The sequence below is a fragment of the Squalius cephalus genome (genome assembly GCF_949319135.1).
Source record: "Squalius cephalus genome assembly, chromosome: 12".
NCBI classification, from domain to species: Eukaryota; Metazoa; Chordata; class Actinopteri; order Cypriniformes; family Leuciscidae; genus Squalius; species Squalius cephalus.
The window spans coordinates 33,197,426-33,222,005 of NC_137133.1; the positions used below are offsets into that span (position 1 = coordinate 33,197,426).

Below are 24,580 nucleotides of genomic sequence, written 5' to 3' on the forward strand. Positions count from 1 at the left end.
ATAGTTCTAAAGTGACGTTTTAGCTTGGCCTCAACTGTCAAACTGTCAATTTGAGATTTAAATCCATGGCGGAAGGAAGTAGTTCTACCAGAAAGACTCGGGAGAGTTATTTCAATAAACCATACATTTATTGACAGCTCAGCAAGCTGATAATCTACAAAGTCATTTGGCGTAGGCCCCGTCCGTAGTGCATAATCCGAGAGTATCGGATCTGCAATTCCTGCCTAAAGATGAAGGCAGGGGCGCAGCCGACCCCCCTGGGAGGTATAGACGGGACCATCCTGGTGGTGGTGGGGAGGATGGGGGTAATCGTCGCTTCAGTATCTGCGAACTCAAACATGTGTAAGTACCGTGCTTTTATACAGTGAGCATAAGAATATGATTGGATAGAAGTGAAGGCAATAAGTGACGTAGTAATTGAGTCTTCCCAGCAGAACTTATGCTAAAGCTTTCATTTCTGCACTGCAAGCAGGACGAGGCCGAGGGCCATGAGAGAGCGGTGCAAGGCCGGTGGCGTGATTGATAATGAGCGACACGTGCGCAACGCACCGGTCTCATATCTCTCACGGAGGAGCGGAAGCATAAAAGGAGGAGCGACGACAGTGAAGAACGAAAGAGGCTAGGCCTGGATTTATGTTGCGTTTTATTTTGTTATATGTGACAGTCGTCCGTGAGGGGCTGCTGTCTTTTACTTTCGTTTGTATTTGTTTCATTTATTGTATTAAAGTCTGTTGAATATTCGCTGGTTCCCACCTCGTTCTTCCCACAACGTCTAACTTCGTTACATGCACAAAAGAGTTTTTTTAAGGACACTCCGTTGTTTCTTATTTATGAGCTCCCTCGGTCAGCACTGCTGTGCTGATATGCAGTCTCATCGCACTGTTACCAGTGTGATATTGCTCATATATTTGGAATGATTTTTAGAACTATATCTTTATCATTATAGTGATCATCCTTGGTGTCAACGGATGGAGCTGAATGGAAATTCCCATTGAAATGAACTGTGAAGAAGCTAAACCTTTTAATGGATTGTGTTAATGCATAGTCTGTCTGGATCTCCTCAAATAAAAGATAGAGGCTGATAGTCAAGATATACAGTACTTAGTGCTTTACCACTTTTGACCGCCATGCAGAATTTATGTTGTCGTATATTTAAAAAATGAATAAAAAAGGACAGTTGTATAGATTTGTATCTTAGGGTCATATTCTTTTTCATATTGTCTCATGTGCTTTGAAGGTTTACGTTCTCAATCTCAATTTATTTCTAAAGCACAATTAAAAACAACCACAGTTGACCAATGTGCTGCACAATGTTCTAAAACCAAAAACAATGAACAAAAATAAAACAACAGACAACAAGGGACATCACAAGTTATAGGCAACAGTGAAGAGATACGTTTTTAATTTTAATTGAAAAAATATGTAATGTTGGTGTAGTTCTAATATGAATCAGTAAACTGTTCCAAAGTTTAGATGCTGCTGTGGAAAAAGCTCGGTCACGCTTAACTTTGACTTTGGAACAGTTAACAAACTCTGGTTGGCAGACCTAAGAGTTCTCAATGGATGGTGTATACACAACAAGTCTGAAAGTTAAGAGGGGGCGAGCCCATGTAAACATTTAAAAACAAGCAGAGGCAAAGTCAATTCTAGAGCGGACTAGGAGCCGATGTAAAGGTATTAAAACAGGAGTAATATGTTTGTGTTTGCGAACACCGGTTAAAAGTCTTGCAGCTGCGTTTTGGACGATTTGTAATCTAGATAAGGAAGAATTCCCAAATACAGGGAGTTACAATACTGCCCTACAAAGGCAAAAGACCTTAAGTCGCTAGAGTGTGGAACTGAGAAAAATGACTTTAAAGATTTTTAGTTGTCCCGCTTAATTAATTATAGGTAGGACACTGGAAATTTGGCAAATAGATGTTTTAGTAATGGAAATTATATACATAAAAAAATCTTGAGCTCAAACTTGACTTTTGACCACTATTTTAAAGTTACTGTACTCTGCCTTTGTATTGTCAGCAAAAAGTGAGAAGTCATGCCAAGGCAAAAGGCAGTAACTTCCACATTATCAATATTTAGTTGCTGATCACCATTAACAAAATCATTATAGTAGCCTACACACCTGTATAAAATCTAGTGATCATGGCATTTATTTTGTATGATTTACAATTATTTATAGCCATCTACTTATTGCTATCCTGTGCTTTGGTTGCATTCTGATGGCATTATTAATACATCTGACATGACAAAATACCTCCTATTAGTCCAGCGTTGACTCGACCGCGTTTAGGGCGGGGCTGAAGGCGAAGTTTTGGCACTCTGCCAGCTAGTTTGCGAGCTTTAATTCATGGTTGTATTCATCTGATACGGCAATGTGTAACGTTTTTCTGTCAACTCTGCATAATCCTTCGCGATCGTAATCGCACGTTTGTCGATGGAGCAGACCATACTAAATGTTCTGACCGCTCTGAGGACATCAGAAGTTAGAGCGACTGATGGCAGCTGTACAAAGTACACAGGATACACCGTAATTTTAATTTTAATGGACATTAAAACAAAGGCAGATAACCTTACAATCGGGTAGGTAGCATTATTTGATTAAACACCGGCACCGTAACTTCATATTGACGCGCGGCTAAACAAAGGCAGAGCACCGTAACTCGTAATTTGAGCGTTCCAAAACAAAGCCAAAGAGCGGTAACTGATGTTACGGTGTTCTGCCTTGGTTTCTCATGGGCTTTTGGAAGTTACTGTTAAGACAAATCATTATTTTCTCGAAAAATAAACGGAATTGATTCAAGATACTTATCCACATGATAAAGAAGGTCTTGAATGTGCCAAAAATATAAATAACTCATTTTCGACCAAAAACGAAGTTACGGTCTTTTGCCTTTGCACGGCAGAATAGTCAATTCTAGAAGAAATAAAAGCATGGATTGCAGTTTCAAAGTGCTTAAAAGAAAGACAACTCTTCACTCTTCACAACTCTAAAACTTGATATGACCACTAAATTGATTTGCTTATCAAATTTATGTGCACTATCAAATAAGACACCCAAGTTTTTTACACACGATTTAACTGAAGAAGATAAGACACCAGAATTTAAATGAGAAATGTTTTGGCCAAACATGATGATCTCTGTTTTACTAAAATTAACAACATCCAGGCTTTGACATCAGAAAGACAGGCACTGACAGAGTCCAAGCCATTTTTGTGCTTCAGGGGCAAAAAGTAAAGTTGTGTATCATCTGCATAACAATGATAAAAAATAGAGCGTAAAGGAAGCATATAGAGTGAAAACAATAACGGGGCCAAAATAGAGCCTTGGAGGATCCCACAAGTCAGGGGGACCACACCCGAATGGCATCCTCCTATATTGACCGAGAAGCTTCTATTTTTAAGGTATGAGTGAAACAAACTTAGAGCAGTTCCTCTGATGCCGACAACTTGCTCTAGACGAGAAAGCAGGACATCATAGTCAACAGTATCGAATGCAGCACTTAAATCCAAAAGCACCAGTACAACAGAGTCACCCGTGTCAGTAGCCATTAAAACATAATTTAAAACTTTTACGAGTGCTGTCTCTGTAGAGTGACGAGTGATGTTGAAAGTGTGCTTATGGAGGGGAGAGGTTTTATAGCTCTGACCATGCATTTCTCACACAGTTAAACTTTATTAGAATTTAATTCAAAAGGATCCATTAGAAGGGCAGAAATCCACACTGGTGTATTTTACAGGATTCTTAATACACAGATTTGTTTTGCACTTCTTTAAGTATGAAGGTTCAGTTAAGAAATTGCATAAAAAATACAATAAAAGAAAACTGCATTATGTACCAATCAGAAAATAAGATAACAAGAAATTAATTTGCATATAATCTGTTTCATTACTACAACAGCATTGTTCTTGAAGAAGTCGTCTGAAATACTCCTTTGGATAGAATGATTCTGAATGCATGTCTGAACCAGCTGTAAAAAAAGGCGTACACTATGGGATTACATGTAGAATTATAGTAGCCGACCCACAGGAACAAGTCAAACAGCAGTGGAGGTACAGAATATCTAATGTAGGGATCTATAAGATTACAAAGAAAAAAGGGAATCCAGAAAGTCAGAAACACCCCCATGATGATGGCTAAAGTCTTGGTGGCTTTTCCTTCTTTTTTTAATTCAGAATTCACACTCTGAATGGCCTGCACCTGCCGTTTAGCCACATGTAAGATTTTCAGATACATGCAGAGCATGACAAAAGCAGGAACGTAAAAACAGGCCAATGACATTATAGTCGCTGCCTCTCTGGTATGAAACAATATGCAACTTCCATCACATTTAATGTTCTCATAGTAAAAATCTTCAATGCCAAGAATATTAAGTTTCATGAAGATCATGCCAAACCCTAGAGTAGCTGAAACAGTCCAGCTGATAATAATCATAACTAGAGTGGCCAGTGATGTCATTTTACTGTGATATTGAAAGGGGTAACATATGGCATAATATCTGTCTAAAGAAATGATACAGAGGTTTAAAATAGACACGGTGCACAAAGTCACATCAAGACTGCTGTGTATTTTACAGAACAAATCTCCCAGATACCAGCACGTCTCGATGGAGCGCAGCATGCTGGGAGGCATCACAACTCCTCCTACAAGCAGATCGGCCACGGCCAGCGACAGGATGAGGTAGTTAGTTGGTGTGTGAAGCTGCTTGAAATGAATGACCGTTATGATCACCAACATGTTTCCTATGATTGTGACAATCGACGAGACACTAAAAAGGATGTAGAGTAATATTCGAGTTTCCAAAGGATAGACAAACTTCGGACAAGACGTGTTACTAAACTCATAACAAAGAAAAGGCTTTTCCAGGATTCCATTTTGGCTGCTGATTATTACGTCCATTTACACAATTCAGCTTCTCTGTTTAAAACAAGAGGAAACTTAATTTCAGCCTGCAACATAAAGTTCAATAATGTATGATCATTACATATACACAGCTACACAAACTATACACAGCATTGCTCTGCATTAAGTCAAGAAAACCATGTTGTTATATATATATATAAAAAATAAAAAAAAAACTTTTAAATAATTTTGTTTCTGTGCCACTTAAATGACCAATTTAGGAGAATAAATATGATACTGAAATCTTATTATTAGTTATTTAATTATAAAAACAGTTCATTTACATGAAATCTGTTTCACAGACTCTCATCCATGTTCTTACCTTTCCTTCTATAAACCAAAACTACATCATGAAACAGATTTTGAGTGCTGCACATTTATAGCACAAGAGTTTCATAACAACCTCCCCCCTGTCAAATCACACAACATTTGAGCTTCCAAGGTAACATAGTCTTCCCAAAAGTCAACAAAATGCCTTTCAAAAGATCAACAAGGCCCTGAAACTGCATTTCATTTGAACAGGTTTTTATTCTGATAAAACAGTTAATTCACTTACAGAATTACCTTCTGATAGGAGTCATTCCATGTAAGGACTGCCATGCTTGTGGCCATTTTGAAATTTAAAATATAAAGAAAAAATACCTTTCTATACATCATAGTTTACAATACACTTTTTTATATACAAAATGTGTACTTGTAAAATAGCAACAACAACAGCACCCAAAATAGCCTTAATTTCCAGAAACATCCAGCATAATACTTAGTTCCACCTTATCAGAAATGGTGGCTGTTGCTATATATTTTATTATGATTTCAGGCAATATCTAAACTACATATAATACAAGTAATACTATTGCACTTGTACAGAGAAAATCAGGTAGGCTACAAACCAGTGGCGGCTGCTGGTCTTTCAAAGAGGGGAAGCTCACTTTCGGCCTACATCATACAAATTGTCCATTTATTTATACGTAAATTCTGCCCAACGTTCCTTTTCAATAAAATGCTCTGTGACCCTGTCTTACCAACTTAGGCGTCTTTTCCAGTGACTTGACCAGTGTCCTCTCAATGGCCAGCAGAGTTAGATATAATTGTATAAATGTAATAATATAATAAAGGTATAAATAATAATATAATAAAGTATAATAATAATATTACTAATAATATATAGGCTATTTTTAATTATTTTAATAATTATTGTTTTAATTATTACTAATAATATTATAAAAAATATAATAGGATAAGTAATAATATAATAAAGGTATAAATGTATAATTGTGTGAAATGTATTATGAAAAATGGCTAGCAATTTTGACAAGCAAATACCAAGAAAGAGGTAGCAGCAGTTTATCTTTTGACTATCACTTGAAAAATCCGCGATGGGACTGAGCTCTCCAATAGCTTCAGCGGCAGCGACTTTTTATTGTATGAAATCGCTGTCAATCAAAAGGAGATGCAGCCCCTCCAATCATCACGCGGAAGCCCGGAGTCCGGGCCAGCCCACTCCTCATTCACCCCCAGAGACGCTGAGCGTCCGTGGGCGGGACATAATCGCAGCGTTTATCCAATGACCGTCTAGTTTCGAAGCGCTGAAAAAAACGGTTCAGAGCAGCCCCATTGAAGTCAATGGACGCTGGGCTTCAACAGGGAAATGCACTGTATGTGTCGCTACGGGAATGTATGAGAAGGAAATCGAGTCAGCCGACCTGCTGTATGTAACTGATTCTGAACGAACTCGTCTTTGAGATTAACGTTTTCTAACGCATTTTTAGTCAATAAAATGTTAACACAATAGTACATAGGCCTATTTGACCATTAATTTTTTGACATTATAGGGGAAGCCGAGCTTCCCTTGCAGTCTTAAAGAAATCCCCACTGCTACAAACTGATTAAAAAAAAAAAAAATCATAATATCAGTGACCTTAGTAAGTGGTTCACGAGTTCACACTTACATCATATTAAACGGAGTAAAGATTATGCGTATTTGGCGTGCTGTCCAGGGGAGGAATCTTTTGAGAAGAAGCCTGGACATTTGATGCCTGCTGGCCCACGAACTGGGAGCAGTAATAATTTGGAACAACCAGTCGGGAGGGCTCGCGCCGTTTCTTGCCCTACCGGCCGATGAATGAGGAGCAGCGTGATTTAAGCCCCCTGACCAGGAGGGACCGTGTTGCCTCTGGCGGGAGCAGCTCACTGCAGCGTTAGACGGATGGGCCCTACTGGCTGACAAATGAGGAGCAGCAAGATTTGGAAATGCCCGACCGGGAGGGCTCACGCTGCTTCTTGACGGGAGTAGCTCACGGCATCAGACGGGTGAGCTCTGCCGACCAACTGGCAGGGAGCAGCAAGATCGAAGACTGCCGACCGAGAGGGCCCATGTAGCCTCCGACGGGAGCAGCTCACGGTGTTGGGCCCTACCGACCAACAGAGGAGTGACGAATTTCGGAAGCCCGGCCAGGAGATTTCTTGCTGTGTCCGTTGGGAAATCAAGTCTTCTTGCGCGTTAATCAAAGACGCGAGGAAGAGTAGGTGAGAGATAAAATAGGCAACCTCCCTGTCTCTCTCTTGAAACCAACACGGAAGTGAATTAAACGGCAATTCATCAACTGGCCGCTTGAGGCTGGCTGCAAAAGTGAGTCAAATCTGCATCTCCCCCATGTTAAAATCGCAACTTTACAGCAGAAAAAAACCCATCTTTACAGCCTGGAGCAAAAAGTGGCTTTGGTCTATACAGCTAATTTTGCCCTTCATGACAACTGTGAGGGGGGTGAATTTTTTTATAACTCATCCGTTTAAATTATATTAAGCCTTAAATTTCTACATAGATAAGGGTGTGTCCACTTTTGAGTGACAGGTGGATTCCCGCTGCTGTGGTCATTAGTCATCATTAGCCGTTTGTCTGCTGTCTGTTAGCCGTCACATTACCTCAGCTCATTGTCTGACTGTAAAAATAAATAAATTCGGGAGTGACACGCTGCCAAGATGGCGACGGTCGGCCACACCCACTTTAGGCTTCAAAAACGGTCTTCAGAAACCTACGGGTGACGTCACGGACACTACGTCCATATTTTTTTACACTCTATGGATTATGCGCATCTGAAGTTTAAGTGGCCGAGAAAAGATAGCAGTTCGCGTTTAGAACAGTTGACTGTCTGGGAAGGTGGACAAGATCAGAAATATCCTATCGATTTTCCTTATGCAGTGAGGCCTGGAAATCAACTGTATCCAATTTAATGACCAGAATTCAATGGACGAGGTTGAACCCATGGTTTTAACTTGTCCAATAGGAATCCCGAGCTCAGCAGAAACTGAGCAGGGCTGAGAGATCGATTATTAAATGTTTTAAAATGTTCTTATTTTCTGTGTTTTTTTTATTGGTTTCTCGAAGTGACAACATACGCTTACATGATGAGAATACTAAAATATACAGTTTGAACTTTGACAGCACAAGTAGCCTATAACTAAACAAGCACGGAGTGTCTTTAAAATCCCTCTGGACCGTTTTCACATTTCTGGGTTTCTCAGAAGCGGAAGTGGTCATAGTTGGGTAAACTTCTGTAGCGGTGAATGAGAAACTACATTAAATAGGCTATTTTTGAGTTCCTATTCGCTCAAATAGCAAAAGAAAAATTCCACAATAGTGTTTTTACAACTTTCAAAAAGAGAAAAAAAAATAGAGAGAGATTCATAATGTCAGTCAGAAGAGAGAAATATGTCAATTTGACCGTCACTCCCACAGCCACTGTATTAAAAAACACCCTCACAGCAGCGTCAACTTGTTTCTTGTAATTTGATGTAAAGGTAATATAATACAGTTGTGGCGAGGGGGGCGTGGTTCTGCAGAGTCTGTAGCGGGAGAGAGAGGAAGGAAGCGAGCGGTGAGTAAGTAGGTCAAGTGCAGATGATGAACACCTGTGTCTGATTTCAGTAATTGGCGTGGAGAGACCGAATATAAGCACGACCGGGAGAGAGTGTGGGAGAGAGAGAGACACTGGGACCTCGTGTGCTACTGTGGACTAAGAGAAGCTGTCGTGTATATGCTGATTTATGGACTGAGTTTGTGCTGTGTTTATGACACGGTGAACGCGCTACGAGCGCACCTTTCTGTTTGTGTTTTCAACTTGAGTAAATAAACGAGTGTCCCAGTCATCGCCGACCCCTTGTCTTCTTCCTTCCCTCATCACGAGACCTGAACCTCATCACACTGGTGCCGAAACCCGGGAGGGAAGAAGAACGCCGCCGCCATGCAGACCCCGCCAGCAACGCCATTTGCGGATATCATCCAGTCGCTCGCCGGTCTTCACCAGGAACAACACCAACACCTGCTGGCGATCAAGGAGGAGCAAGACAAGCGGTTTGAAGCGCTCCTCCGGTCCCAGCATGAAGACCGCGAGCTGTTCCGGAGCTGGGTAGACCGGGAGGTTCGGGCCATCCCCCCAGCAAGAGACTCATCATCGCCGCTGCCTCTCAACAAAATGGGTGCACAAGATGACCCAGAGGCATTTCTGGACTTGTTTGAGAGGTCAGCGGAGGATCGGAGATGGCCCAAAGCGGACTGGCCAATGCGGCTGATCCCGTTGCTGTCCGGAGAGGCACAGTTAGCCGCACATCAACTGCCAGTCCAGAATCTCCTGGTCTACCAAGACCTCAAGCGTGCCATCCTGCAGCGGGTCGGTCGGACTCCAGAACAACATCGACAAAGGTTCAGATCGCTGACCCTGGAAGAGTCCGGCCGGCCCTTCGTCATGGCACAACAGCTCCGGGACTCCTGCCGCAAATGGCTGATGGCCGACCAAAGCGACGTCGAGGGTCTCATCGATCGTGTGGTACTGGAACAGTTCATAGCGAGGCTACCGAGGAGAACTGCTCAGTGGGTCCAGTGCCACCGCCCGACGTCGCTGAACCAGGCCATCCAGCTGGCGGAGGACCAGATGGTGGCGTGCCCAGGGGTCGGCGAGCCCCTCCCATCTGCTTCTCTCTCTCTCTCTCTCTCTCCCCCCTCTCCTTCTCTCTCCTCTAGGCCGGTGCCACTTCCCCGGATGCGTGGAGGGTTCCAGCCGAAACCAGCACCAAGGTGGAGAACGGGTTTTCCGACGGAGCCTACGGTGACACCCAGGGGACCTCCCAGGGGAGGGAGCTCGACCACTGGGCCATTCTCCACCCAAAGTGCCCCACCGCTCTCTCCACGCCAATCACTTGATCCGCTTCCTGCTGCCAGGGTGGCGGTAAAGTCTGGGCCGGCCTGTTGGCGTTGCGGGGATCCGGGTCATTTCATCGATCGGTGTCCGGTGATGGAGGTGGGGACACTGATCCGGGTCCCCGACGCGCCACAGGCTGCCCCCGATCAAGCTGGCCTGTACCAAATACCAGTGAGTATCAAGGGGGGTACCTATCAGGCTTTGGTGGATTCAGGATGTAACCAATCCTCCATACATCAAAGCCTGATTCAACCTAGGGCATTGGATAATAGCCGCGTGGTTAAGGTGCGGTGTGTGCACGGGGAAGTGGTGAGTTATCCTATTTTGCCTGTGGAAATTCAATTTAGGGGAGAAAAGCAGAATGTAGAGGTGGCAGTTAACCCGCACCTCCGGCATCCGATAATTTTGGGGACCAATTGGCCCGCGTTTAATCAATTATTGGGGTATTTATGTGCGGGTGCCTCTTGGGGGAAAAGAGATGAGAGTGGAATAGCGGTTGCCCAGTTGGGAGAGGCTGATCCGGAACCTCTGAGGTCTGTTTCGGGGGAACAGAGTGCTCCAGAGCAAATAATCCTCACAGAGCATGATGATTTTCCCCTGGAACAGTCCCAGGATGAAACACTGAAAAATGCATTTGATCAGGTTCGCTCCATCGACGGTCAGCTTCTTCACCCTGAACAACCGCTCTCCTATCCATATTTTGCAATTTTGAAAGATAAGTTGTATCGGGTGACCCAAGACACCCAGACAAAACAAGATACAACTCAGTTATTGATTCCTAAAAGCCGTCGGGAAATGCTTTTCCAGGCGGCTCATTGTAATCCAATGGCCGGGCATTTAGGACAAACGGCTACACTTAACCGTCTCATGGCCCGATTTTTCTGGCCGGGCATTCACGAGAATGTGCGCAGGTGGTGTGCGTCTTGTCGTGAATGTCAGTTGGTGAATCCACCGGCCAACCCAAAAGCACCATTGTGCCCCCTACTATTAACCTACCATTAATGCAGGTCCCCTTCGAACGAATTGGTATGGACCTCATCGGGCCATTAGAACGGTCAGCGCGGGGACACCACTTTGCTTTAGTCCTGGTGGATTATGCAACACGGTATCCTGAAGCAGTGCCGCTCAGCAGTATTTCCGCGAAAAGCGCGGCGAGCGCACTGTTTCAACTAATCTCCCGGGTGGGAATTCCGAAAGAAATTCTCACCGATCAAGGCACGGCGTTTATGTCACGTACTATTCGCGAACTTTACGAGTTATTGGGCATTAAATCGATCCGAACCAGTGTCTATCACCCACAAACGGACGGGCTGGTGGAACGGTTTAACCGCACGTTAAAGACCATGATTCGAAAGTTCGTACACGAAGACGCCAAAAATTGGGATAAGTGGTTAGAACCCCTCTTGTTCGCTGTACGGGAGGTCCCGCAAGCCTCCACGGGGTTTTCCCCCTTTGAGCTTCTCTATGGACGTCAGCCCCGTGGGGTGTTGGATGTCCTTAGAGAGACTTGGGAGGACGGACCTTCTAAGAGTAAAAACGAAATTCAGTATGTCCTGGATCTGAGAACAAAACTCCACACGTTGGGGCGGCTATCTATGGAGAATTTGTTACAGGCACAGGACAAACAGAGTCGGCTGTACAACAGGGGGGCTAGACTGCGTCAATTTGCACCGGGAGATAAAGTGCTTGTATTACTCCCTACGTCAAGTTCAAAATTACTCGCGAAGTGGCAAGGACCCTTTGAGGTCACACGGCGAGTTGGGGATCTCAACTATGAGGTAGCTCGAACGGATAGGGGCGGAGCACATCAAATTTATCACCTCAACCTACTTAAAAAATGGTCTGAGGCAGAATCAGTGATGCTGGCGATGGTAGTGAGCGGAGAGGAGGATCTCGGTCCAGAAGTGAGTTCAAAGTCACAATCTCTCGCTCTGGCCCCTGGGGGAGACCACCTCTCACCCTCGCAGCTCACTGATGTAAAAACAATACAAGCAGAATTTGCTGATGTGTTCTCGCCCCTGCCTGGTCGAACGAATCTCATTCAGCACCATGTTGAGACCGAGCCGGGCGTGGTAATTCGCAGTCGGCCGTATCGCTTGCCTGAACACAAGAAAAAAGTGGTTCAGAGCGAATTAGAAGCAATGCTAGAGATGGGAGTGATAGAAGAATCCAACAGTGACTGGGCGAGCCCGATAGTTTTGGTTCCTAAAACGGACGGCTCAGTACAGTTCTGTGTGGATTACAGGAAGGTGAATGCTGTGTCGAAATTCGACGCATATCCAATGCCCCGAGTTGACGAATTGCTTGATCGGCTAGGTACTGCTCGATTTTATTCGACACTGGACTTAACCAAGGGTTATTGGCAGATCCCCTTGTCTCCTATGACCAAAGAAAAGACAGCTTTCACAACGCCGTTCGGATTACACCAATTCGTTACTCTTCCGTTCGGGTTGTTCGGGGCTCCAGCGACTTTTCAGCGTCTGATGGACAAAATTCTCCGGCCGCACGCTGCATATGCCGCTGCTTATCTGGATGATATCATCATCTATAGTGGTGATTGGCAGCGACATATGCAGCATTTGCGCGCTGTACTGAAGACGCTGAGAAGGGCTGGGCTCACGGCCAATCCGAAGAAGTGTGCAATTGGGCGTGTGGAAGTCAGATATCTGGGTTTCCACTTGGGTCATGGACAAGTGCGTCCCCAAATTGATAAGACTGCCGCGGTTGCGACTTGTCCAAGACCCAAGACCAAAAAGGAGGTTAGGCAGTTCCTGGGGCTGGCGGGATATTATAGAAGATTTGTTTCTAATTATTCGGACCTCGCCAGCCCGCTGACTGATCTAACTAAAAAGGAGGCACCAGATACGGTTCAGTGGACGGAGCAGTGTCAGCAGGCTTTTACCCAAATAAAGGCTGCTCTGTGTGGCGGACCGCTCTTACATGCTCCTAACTTTTCTCTCCCTTTTATGTTACAGACAGATGCCTCGGACAGGGGGTTGGGCGCCGTCCTGTCCCAGGAGGTGGAGGGTGAAGAGCGGCCGGTGCTGTACATCAGTCGGAAGCTCTCGAAGAGAGAGACGATGTACAGCACCATAGAAAAGGAGTGTTTGGCCATCAGGTGGGCCGTTCTCACCCTCCGGTATTATCTCCTGGGGCGGGAGTTCACCCTCTGTTCGGACCACGCTCCCCTGCAATGGCTCCACCGCATGAAAGATATCACCCGGTGGTATCTGGCGTTACAACCCTTTAAGTTTCAGGTGATCCACAGGCCGGGTGCACAGATGGCTGTGGCCGACTTCCTCTCCAGGATGGCTCCCCGGCCTGAGTCGGGCGGTGGGGGTATGTGGCGAGGGGGGCGTGGTTCTGCAGAGTCTGTAGCGGGAGAGAGAGGAAGGAAGCGAGCGGTGAGTAAGTAGGTCAAGTGCAGATGATGAACACCTGTGTCTGATTTCAGTAATTGGCGTGGAGAGACCGGATATAAGCACGACCGGGAGAGAGTGTGGGAGAGAGAGAGACACTGGGACCTCGTGTGCTACTGTGGACTAAGAGAAGCTGTCGTGTATATGCTGATTTATGGACTGAGTTTGTGCTGTGTTTATGACACGGTGAACGCGCTACGAGCGCACCTTTCTGTTTGTGTTTTCAACTTGAGTAAATAAACGAGTGTCCCAGTCATCGCCGACCCCTTGTCTTCTTCCTTCCCTCATCATGAGACCTGAACCTCATCACAACAGTATATTGTTTTGAATGTAGATTTAAAAAAAAAACTGGAGAAGCTCAGCTAGTACAACTCTATTGCACAACCGACGCGCACAATCTACTGTGGTAGTCAATACTATTGTTATGTTTAAGGACATTATGAAATTAAGATAATGTCTGTACTGTACATGCTATGACTGTACATTGTACAGTTAAATCACAATCGTTGGTTGCTATCCTGCTGTCACTGAACATTTTACCTCAGGCATAGGGCCTAACGTTACATTAACTGAATTAATTTAGAATCTCATGCCTGGCTCACACTACAGGAGTTTTAGGCCGATTTATGCCCGATTTACCCCTCCCGAGAATCTGAGAAAAAATCTTGTCGAGGAATTCGATCGGTTCCGATGTTCGGCGCAGATTATCTGGTAATGTGAGGCGTTCACAGATCGAATCTTGCACCTCCCGATCTGCTCTCACACAAATCGGGCTCGCCCCGATCACATCAAACATGTTTGATATTTAAGATTTTAAATCGGGATGAGCAAGACTGTGATTAATACGTCAGTGCTGTCAAAGAAACAAGTAGGGCTGTCGTGGTGAAGGACTTTCCCTTGAGGTAATTTTGAGTGACTCAACAGCGCGACATGCGTTTTATTATTTCTTGCTAAGTGTTACGCTGTGGTCAGCAGGTACAAAGACGAGTAGCCTACATGTTCAGTAATGAAACCGAAGCTAAAAAGCGCGTTAAAACGAAGTGGATTAAAATGAAGGTACAAACCACTTGTTGTTAATCTGACTTTACGAGAGGCTTTCTGCTGATATTTCACCAGTATTGGCATTGAAAGTCTCTGCGCATATGCTTCGTTGTTGCATTATTCATTAAGATAATAATTAATAAATGCACGCACAATTATCCGTGAACTTGATAAATGTTGATAAATGTTTTACTATGCACAAACAAATGCCTTTCAACTTGTGTGTAAAATTCAGAATTAAATGAATATGCAGCAATTTGTACAAATAGAAAATATGTAGGCCTACGTGTTGTAGCCATTAAATAAGCGTAGGCTGTTTAGTTTCATATTTGTTAAAATATTATAATGTTATTTTTTTCCATCTATGTTGATTATGAAAAGTGAACAGCACGAGTAAGATGTGCAATGTATCGAGAGACATAGAGTGGGTCAGTATGATTTTGACCACTTCATTAAGTTTTGTAGAAAGTCTTTCTTTAAAGTGAATTTCGTTTTGTATAAATTGTTTCTTAATTTATATATTTTTTATATCAACCAATTGCCTGGATTTAAAGAAGCAAATAGCTACCAGACAATATAATCATGACTTCTTGGAGGCACCGGCGCGGTCACTTGCATTGCTCGTGAACTGGAGCGCATCTCATCAAAAATTAACCGAAACTCAGTGTATGAGAAATACATCCAAAGAAAGCTTGAAATGTCTTTAAACGAAACAATTCAAAAGGAAAAGAAATAGGCTAGCCTACTCTCTGATTATGTAATCCATGATGTGCATTTATCTCTATAGGCACGTTCTCTACGAATATGGCGATCATCAACTTCATCTTTGAAGCCGACACTGACAGAAAACACTAGTTTATTAATAAAAATCAATGCACACGTCACCGGATTTACAAATGCACATCTTGCTTGTTGCACGCACACATATTATGTCGAAATAACGAGATATTATGTTGAAATAACATTATTAGTATAACTCTTTAAGAGTATTTGATTGAATGAATGTTGTGCTTGGTCAATTTAATAAAAGTAATACTTTAATTGTGACCAATTTTTGTAATAGTATTTATATAGGCTATCCTATCTACCACCCCCTCAGCACCCGTTTCTTCTCCATCTCGCTGACTATTTTGACAGATACACACTGCTGCACGCTCGCTCACTCGTTTAAAGTTGTGATTGGGCCAGCCCAGTGTCAATCAAGAAAAGAACCAATGGGCCGCTGATCTACGTGTTTCATGGGCTAAAAAACTAACGCTGAGTTTTTTTGACCAATGCATTACACCGGCACAAACTCAGCGCCGCCAATTAAGCAAAACAAAACAAAACAAATGGGCCGCCGATGTACAAGTTTTATGGGCCGTTAAAAAAAAAGAAATAATAAAAATTATGTAGCCTATGAGCATGAGATGTATTGGCCCAAAAAGCACGTCGACCCACCGGAAAAGTACCCGATATGCCCGATGGCCACAGTAAGGTAGGACCAAGCGGCAACCTCCCCGTCTCTCTCTTGAAACCAACACGGAAGTGAGTTAAACTGCAATTCATTGACTGGCCGCTTGGCCTGGCTGCAGAAGTGAGTCAAATCTGTATCTCCCTCATGTTAAAATTACCAACTTTACAGCAGAAAAAAACATGTTTACAGCCTGGTTCTCTCTGTGGCTTTGGTCTATACAGCTAATTTTGCCCTTCATAACAACTGTGAGGGGGGTGAATTTTTTTACTCATCCGTTTAGTTGATTAATATTTAAATTTAAGGGTGTGGCCACTTGAGTGACAGGTGGATTCCCGCTGATGTCAATGCTAGCCGTTTGTCTGCTGTTACTAGCCGTCACTTCACCTCAGCAAATGTTGCTGCTAAACTTGCCTTCTCTGCAGTGTTTGTGCTTTTTTTCGGGATTATTTCATACAATTTAATACTTGGGTACAAAGCCCACGTCTTTGGATTCAGTCGTTGTCGTCGAGTATCGTTTGAGAGAACAACCAGCGCTGTATTTCAGTTGTTTTCCTCTGTGAACATGCACTAATGGATGTCTGACAATTTCGTTGCTTTTTGGGGTTTTCAAATTTAAAACGTCAATAAAGGTTTGTTCGTTCTGCTCTCACGGAACAGATGGATTATAATATGCTTATGTACCGTCAGATGAAATCATGCAGGCGTCGGCGCTTTCTCCGTCCGTGCAATAAATGCACATCCATGAATGAGCGCGGATTTTCTAGCGCATTTACTTGCACTTCAAAGGCAATATATCTATGGTTTAACGGTTTAACCCATTTGAGAGGCGGCCAAAATCAGAATTTAAAATGGACTGAATAAGCTCTCTATGAACTTGAGCGATGCCGCGCTGACGGACCATGAAAGAGTGACTGACATGTATGCACATAAATCACTGTCACACACAAACACTCTCTAAGTAATACACAGTCTCACTTGTAGCCATGTATTTTAACTATTATAATATTTCGAAGGGCAAAAACAGGAACTTTTAATTGGCTTTACATCATCAGCTAACTCGATCACGTCGAGCTAGGTGATTTCAGATAGCCAGGCTCAAATCTATGGCCATTGGCCAGGCTCCTCAGCTCCACTCACGCCCCGCCTGTTTGCCTATTTTCTGTTATCCGGGAGTGACGCAAGGCCAAGATGGCTACGGCCGGCTCTGCCCACTTTAGGCTTCAAAAATGCTCTTCAGAAACCTACGGGTGACGTCACGGACACTACGTCCATATTTTTTTACAGTCTATGGGTAGGACAAATCGACAGAACATCGAATTTCCCACTACTATCGCTTACGCAGAAGCCCCGCCCACAGAGTAACAATAGGCTTGTTCGACTTCATGCAGCTCTGCGCAGACCGATTGGCGGCTGACTTGAAGCAGTGCATGCCGGTTAGAAATTTTGTCCGACTTGATGCAGCGCCGACGCCACGTGACTCTGACGTGTGCCATCAAAGTACCGCGAGAGCGATTTGAGAGTAGCCGGAGAACTTAGCCAGCGCAGCTTCTCAAGAGCGGCTGCACCAGAGCCATAGAGAGAAAAATAGATTTTTAGAGAATGAAAAATAGAGCCATTCTCTCTATGGCTCTGGGCTGCACTGGGCTGCACGAGGGCTGATGACGACACAGCTGTTCCATGATTGGCCGGATTCACCGCATGACAACGATCACGTGTGTTTCGTGTTTATTCGACCACCTTTAGTTCCTCTAAAGCTCACAAATCAGTTTTTTATAACAGTAAACACTCTTTTCATGTAGTTGCGATGTTATATTGTGTCATGTTTATCAAATTAAAACTGATTAAAAAACGTAGACTCCACTTCATTGATTAGTAGCTTATGTTGAACTTTATTCTTGTTCAAACAGACGCTGTATGAAGCAATACATAAAGTATTGAATGAAAATGTACGTCTCTGAAACATCTGTGTATTATTTGGCAAATCTTGCATTTATTTCACTTCAGCTGTGGTAAAGTATGCAAACACCACGTGAGCGGCCGGTCACTACGCGAACCAGAAAGTGTCCGACTTCACGTCTCCGTTTGCAGCTCCTCCCCGCCTGCACGCGGCTACTCTCGCTGATCGGTTACATCCAGCCGCAGCCGATGTCGAACACACCTACATTCTATTCATTACTTTGCTGACAGTTTTGTATTGGCATTTCTTACAGCGTCGTTATTTAGCATTTGAAAATGGGTTCAAAAATTTCTTGTGTTAAATGTGTAGATGTTTCTGACTGTGTGGACAATTTACACAAAAAAGAGAAAGTCAAGAGGAAGGCAAAAACCAATAAGACCAGCTCAAGTCAAGGTATAAAAGAGGACCAGACATGGCAATGTTATTGGAATATGTTGGATATGTAAAGTTTTTTTTGTTTTAATAATAAATAAATAATAAATAATAGTAATGTTCAACCATGAATTGAAAAACTACTAGAGAATTCAGTAACATAATATACTTGAAACAGACATTAAAATGTATTACCTCAGATTTTTATTGAAGTTTTTATGCTGTCTTTACAAGTCCTAATAAGGTGAAATTGCTCAAGAATAATAATTATGCCGCGTGACGTTTGCCCAGTGGGCCTAATTCAAGTGTGAAAATAAAAATGTTGTGCTAATCAGATGGCAAATTAATGAATTCTACATTTGAGCATGTATGGTTACTAAAGGAACATCTAGATTGGCCTGTTGATATTCACACACACAAATGAATGAAACTTAATGTAAAACTAACTTAATGAAACTTATTTGGGGTATGTTTTGAAAAGTTGAACTATTTTTAATTTGACACTTAAACAGAGAACAGAACATTCCTGCATGTGCTCACTGACCGACAACTGAGAAAGCGGAATGCACGAATTATACCTGTCTGAAAGCCCCAAAAACTCGCTTCATAATTTACAGCAAGCTTAGCTGCAGCAATATTAGTGTCTAGTAATGCATACGGTTTTTCAGTATTTCATTAAAAACATCTTTTGGTTATATAATTTCCCTCTTTAGATCAGACTTCTCAGCATGTCACCAGTAGCAGTGAGGCCGAAGTCCTCAGCGTTGCAGAGGAACCTGGTCATGCTGAAGTCGATGACGAGTGGAGTGAGGACGCCTTCCAGGACTTAGTCGGAGATTCGTCAGAATGGGGTGCCGACATCCTCAACTCTTTGAGCTGTATCTTCTCGGACTTTAATGTCAATACCCTCCAAACTCCAGTCTGTGTTGCGACTGACTTGAGTGTTGACGTCCTCCAAGCTACAGTCTGTGCTACATCCGACTATAGAGTTCCAGTCCGAGATGTGGCCTACTATAGAGCAAATATCCCTCGAGTTCCAGTCCGTGATGTGGCAGACTGCAGTGTGGAGGTCCCCCAAGTCCCAGTCAGTACCACATCAGCTCCAGGCTTGGATGTAGCTGACTGTTGTCTTGATGTCCCTCAAGTTTCAGTCTGTGCAATATCAGACTGTAGAGATGATGTCCCTCAATTTACAGTCTCTGAAATATCAGACTGTAGAGATGATGTCCCTCAATTTACAGTCTGTGCGATATCAGACTGTAGAGATGATGTCCCTCAATTTACAGTCTGTGCAATATCAGACTGTAGAGATGATGTCCCTAAAGTTACAGTCTGGGAAATATCAGACTGTAGAGATGATGTCCCTCAATTTACAGTCTGTGCCACATCAGCTCCTGGCTTGGATGTGGCTGACTTCTGTGTTGATGTCCCTCAAGTTACAGTCTGTGCCACGTCAGACTATAGAGTCAACATCCCCCATGTCGGACCGACAGGGGACACTGTATCACCTCAGTTGAAGCAACTGGAGGATTATGAGATTATTGGTAAGTTGACTGTCATGACTCCAACATAACACAATACAGACAAACTTTTGATATTAGATCTGTCTTTACTAATGTCAACTCCTATTTTTCTTTTAACAGACATCGGTTTCTACAGCTATGAAATCGGCAGGAAGCTCGGTGAAGGAGGCTTTGGAAGCGTTTATGCAGGGTTTCGCTTGAAAGATGGCCTTGAGGTATCACTTATTTTACTTACGTTATCTATCTAGCAAAAGCCTCGTTTACACTGTCAGTGAAATGTGACCCAATTCTGATTTTTTGCTCACGTGTGACAGAGATCGGATGTGTTCTATGACCATGTAAACAGGAAAAAAACGCATGCATTCGAATATTTCGAGATCGGTTTCAGGCCTCGTTCATATATGGAAATAAATCAGATATAAATCAGATGTGTGCCAATGCGACTGTCATGTAAACAGGCAGATCGGATTTTCTGAGGCATTATCTACATCTCCGCGGTTTAATGACGAGAGCAACCCTGCACGCGCATCTGCGAAGGGACGAAACTTTGTGTCGTCGTAGGAAAGGAATGTGGACAAATGTTGACACAACATATAAACACAATATGATCCCACGAATCCTGAGATCTCTCTCGCACTCAATAACTGAAGCATGAGCACAGGCTGCAATGATGGCTCTTTTCATCCTCCGCCGCCTCAAAATCATGGTGATGTTTGGTGAACTTCGCATTGCAGAGCTAGCATCAAGTATATTTCGTGTTCGTCCATCTGTGCAAGAGAATTTAACCCTTTAAGCATGTGCAGTGTTTCAGATAGTATGGCAAGTGTAAACACATGAATCGAATATGGGTCACAATTGAAAGAACGTGTAAACGGACGGTGAAAAAAAAATTAATATAAGCAACAAATCAGAATTGGGCATCAAGACCTGCAGTGTAAACGAGGCCAAAGTGTTCCTGCCCTATCTTATACTCGAATCATTCTCTTCTTTTTAAGCATTCTCAGTGTATCTTATATTCGCTACTTAGAGCACTTGACCTCTCATTTTTTGTTTTGTTGATCAGGTGGCGCTGAAATTCGCTGACAACGTGGGAATAGAATGGATCGACATTGTAAGTACTCTTGTTTCTCTCAGTCTATTTTTCAATAGACAAACTGGTATTGTCAGTAGTTTGGTAGTGGTCTGCTTCCTTTTCCATTTAAGATCATAAGAATTGTCTTTCTTCTAGGAGGTTCATCCTAAACCCGTTCGAAAGGAGATCGGTCTGCTAATTCTTGCCAACAAAGGCCCCAGGGTTCCCCAGATTATCCAGCTTTTGGACTGGGTCGAAGAGCCTGAACGATACATCATGGTTCTAGAGCTGCCTACACCCTGTGAGAACTTGATCGAATTTCTAGACCGCCACGAAGGCGACATCGAAGAGGATGTAGCATCGGTTATCATGATGCAGGCAACACTCGCAGCTCAAGCATGCTGTCAACGTGGAGTGCTGCAGCGCGACATAAAGCTGGAAAACCTGCTGATTAACCCGGACACCCTGGAAGTCAAATTGATTGACTTTGGGTGCGGCGAAATCCTGACCAATGCGGGATACACGTCCTTTGCTGGTATGTATTATTCCTCAGAGCTGTAAGGTGGGTCTCAATCTTTAATGACGAGTTTGAGACCGTTCGACTTGAATGAGTCAAGGTCTTACAAAGCATCATGTAATGGAATCCACCATTGTGAATCAATAGCATCAAATACTTTTTTCAACGCTAATGAATACCTAGTCAAAATGTTGCTTTAAAACAAGCTTATAAATCAGACAAAATCTCTTTCTTCCAGGCACAGAACGGTACTGCCCCCCTGAATATGATTTAAACGGCGAGTATCATGGGGAACCAGCGACAGTTTGGTCACTCGGGATACTCTTGTTTGCACTGCTGTGTGGTCAATTTCCAAAGTCAGAAGACTTGGACGAGCTCAATGAGAACATCTGGACCAAAGATGGCTTGTCACAAGGTGAGATCTTAATTTCAGCAAAGGACACTTTTAATAATAAATCATACGTTTAAGGTAACTAGTGCAAAGTGCCCGTGCAAAATCAGTTTTTGTGTGTGTTTTTAGTAGTTGTTGGTTCAGTGTGTTTGAGTGCTCATTGTTACACAATTACACTGCAAAAGTTCAGTGACATTTTTATTTGTGCATGGTAGAAAGCAAATACTGATACTGACATAATGACATACAATAAATATGGAAAATTGAACTACACGATTGAGGGAGCAAGCTACACAGTGAGCTCAGAGAAAATGCTACGCTTGAGCAAACAGTTTGTGTATAGGCTACAGTGTTTCCCCTAGGTTTACAGTTTTGGGGGGGGGGGGGGGGGGAATTGACACAGACACTATTTTTCTATCTATCTATCTGTCACATTAATTGGTTGTCTGGCAGGGTAATGCTTTGTAAAAGTTAACATAAAACACAAATGTTTAAAAAAAAATGTTAACATAAGATATCTCTTTAAAAAAATAAAATAAACATATTTAAATCTTTTTCAAATTGACTTTTGCAAATAACCTTTGTTAAATTTATAGAAGTATTTGTTAATATTAATGGACCAGAGCTTAAATAGTTTTATTTTTTAACTAACAACTAAAAAAAGATTTATAAATACTAACAAATATATTGCTCATTCATTGTTCGTTAATGTTAGTTAATACATTTATATGACAAACAAATTTTAAATGGGCTTTTTTTGTGAGAAGTTTTTATTTCTGTGATGCATTTATTGGAGAGAATAATCCTGTCAGACGCAGCACTGCTGTGAACGCGCGTTCACGTTTAAACACAATTTAAACAATGTATTATTCAATGCATTACTTCTATATAATTATATATTAAGTTGCTCAAGCAAGTGGTAAAATATTTAACCATGTATTTATATTAAAATCTTTTGCATTTCAATTTTAATACAATAAATCTTGCATGTCACAAAGAACTTGTTTTTCCACCTCCACGAATGTCATTATGTCGCCTTGTTGAGGTAAATTGTAGTTTTCCTTGCTTTACCCCGGTCTTAAAATGAAAAAAGTAGTATTTAATTAAATAAATTTATGGTATAAATACATACATTTTATTTAATTAATCGCACTTATGGTGAAATGACTACATTTTCAGGTCAATCTGTGTTCATTTTGACCACGAAACATGCGCTGTCACTTTAATTCAGCGTTTGCAGCACAGCAGAAATCATACAGTATATAAACGGCAAAAAAAGACTCGGTGCGGAAACGATCGCTGCACTGCTGTATAACTTACGCACCGCAACTGGAACGGATCGATCATCGACGGACTGCATCCGCGTGCAGTGTGAAAGCTCTGTTAACATGGGTACGGAAAACAATACTCACCGCATACACACTGCAAACGAAATATGTGTGAAACGGGCGTTAGACTTGGAGCAGGAGAGCTACTCCGGCTGCTACTCGCAGTAGAGTGAGTGTTGCCATCTTCAGTTCAGCGACATATTTCCCGCCGCGCGCTCTCTGTCCGCTAGTGCTCATCTGTATTTGACGCAAGTGTTTGTTTGTGTGTGAGTGTGCGCGCTTGCACACTCATTGGGATAATTGTAAACGCGCAAACACAGACAGAAAAGACATGCCATCGTGGAAATAAGATAAATAACATATTACTTAAGGGCTATTTAGTTTTTGTAATAAAATAAAAAAAATTAATCTGGCGCTATAAAGAAAATCAAATCAAATTTACTTGACCTTCAAGGGGGGTGGGGGGAGCCGTTAGGAGGGCGGGGCGCCCCCCTTATATAATGGTAGGGGAAACACTGGGCTACTACAAATGATGGCTGTGAAAGAGACTGTGAACTCATTGAATAGGATATGTTTAGTTGGTGAATAGTATAGGCTACTATTACACAGTATCGATAACGTTAAGCGCACCAGAATTAAATATAATATTCAGAAATAAACAGTGTAGCTGACTTACAGTTTCAGTTAACATCCACAAATGAATAAGCGCGAAGATTGAGGGAGCAGGCTACACAGTGAACTCGGAGAAAATGCTACTTAAGCTCCGCTGCTTTCTTCGACCCTCTCTGTCTCTAGTTCTGTGCTGTGCTCACTCAGTGTGTGTGTGAGAGGGGGAATGGCCAGCGGCTAGAGCGGCAAAAGCCAATGTGTGCTTCTTTTACCGATATATTTAACGATATCTTTTGCATTTCTAATCCAAACGTCAAACTTGGCATTGCACTTACTCGTGCCCGTAGCAAGACACATGTCAAGTTTGAAATCCATCGGACTAACGGTTCGAGAGATATGCGAATAACAGACACACTGACAGACAGAAAGACATTTCTGTAATTTATAGATAGATAATAGGACTTCTCTTCTCTTTCTTCACAGAATGCTGCAAATTACTTTGCTCTCTCCTGCAAAGAAACCCAGAGAAGCGGCTTAAATTGGACATTGTCTGTCTCCACAACTGATTTAAATACTATCTTTAGTATTTAAACAAAATAGTGTTTAAATATGCCCCAGCTCCTGAACTCATTTAGTTAAGAAACTTTCATTTAGTGTTCATTTAGTTTTATTTCTCTCTACACTGATCTCATTATACTGTTGTGTGAGAGGGTATGTGTAAGAGTGTGTAGTCATGCCTTCATCTGCTAGGCTTGAAAAATATTTTTATACATGTATGTTTTTAGTTAACTGTAAAGCAC

The 24,580-nt window shown here is 42.6% G+C and overlaps 1 protein-coding gene and 1 long non-coding RNA gene across 2 annotated transcripts in view; both read right to left on the bottom strand.

Annotated features, from left to right (window-relative positions):
* LOC307168678 overlaps nt 1-24,580 on the bottom strand; it is a 380,672-nt gene that overhangs the window by 150,181 nt on the left and 205,911 nt on the right. The window lies entirely within an intron of this gene.
* LOC307168584 (trace amine-associated receptor 1-like) lies at nt 3,890-4,897 on the bottom strand (the record flags this gene model as incomplete). Its single annotated transcript, XM_079888700.1, has 2 exons — nt 3,890-4,500; nt 4,573-4,897. 2 exons carry the CDS (start codon nt 4,895-4,897, stop codon nt 3,890-3,892), a joined length of 936 nt encoding a protein of 311 aa, XP_079744826.1.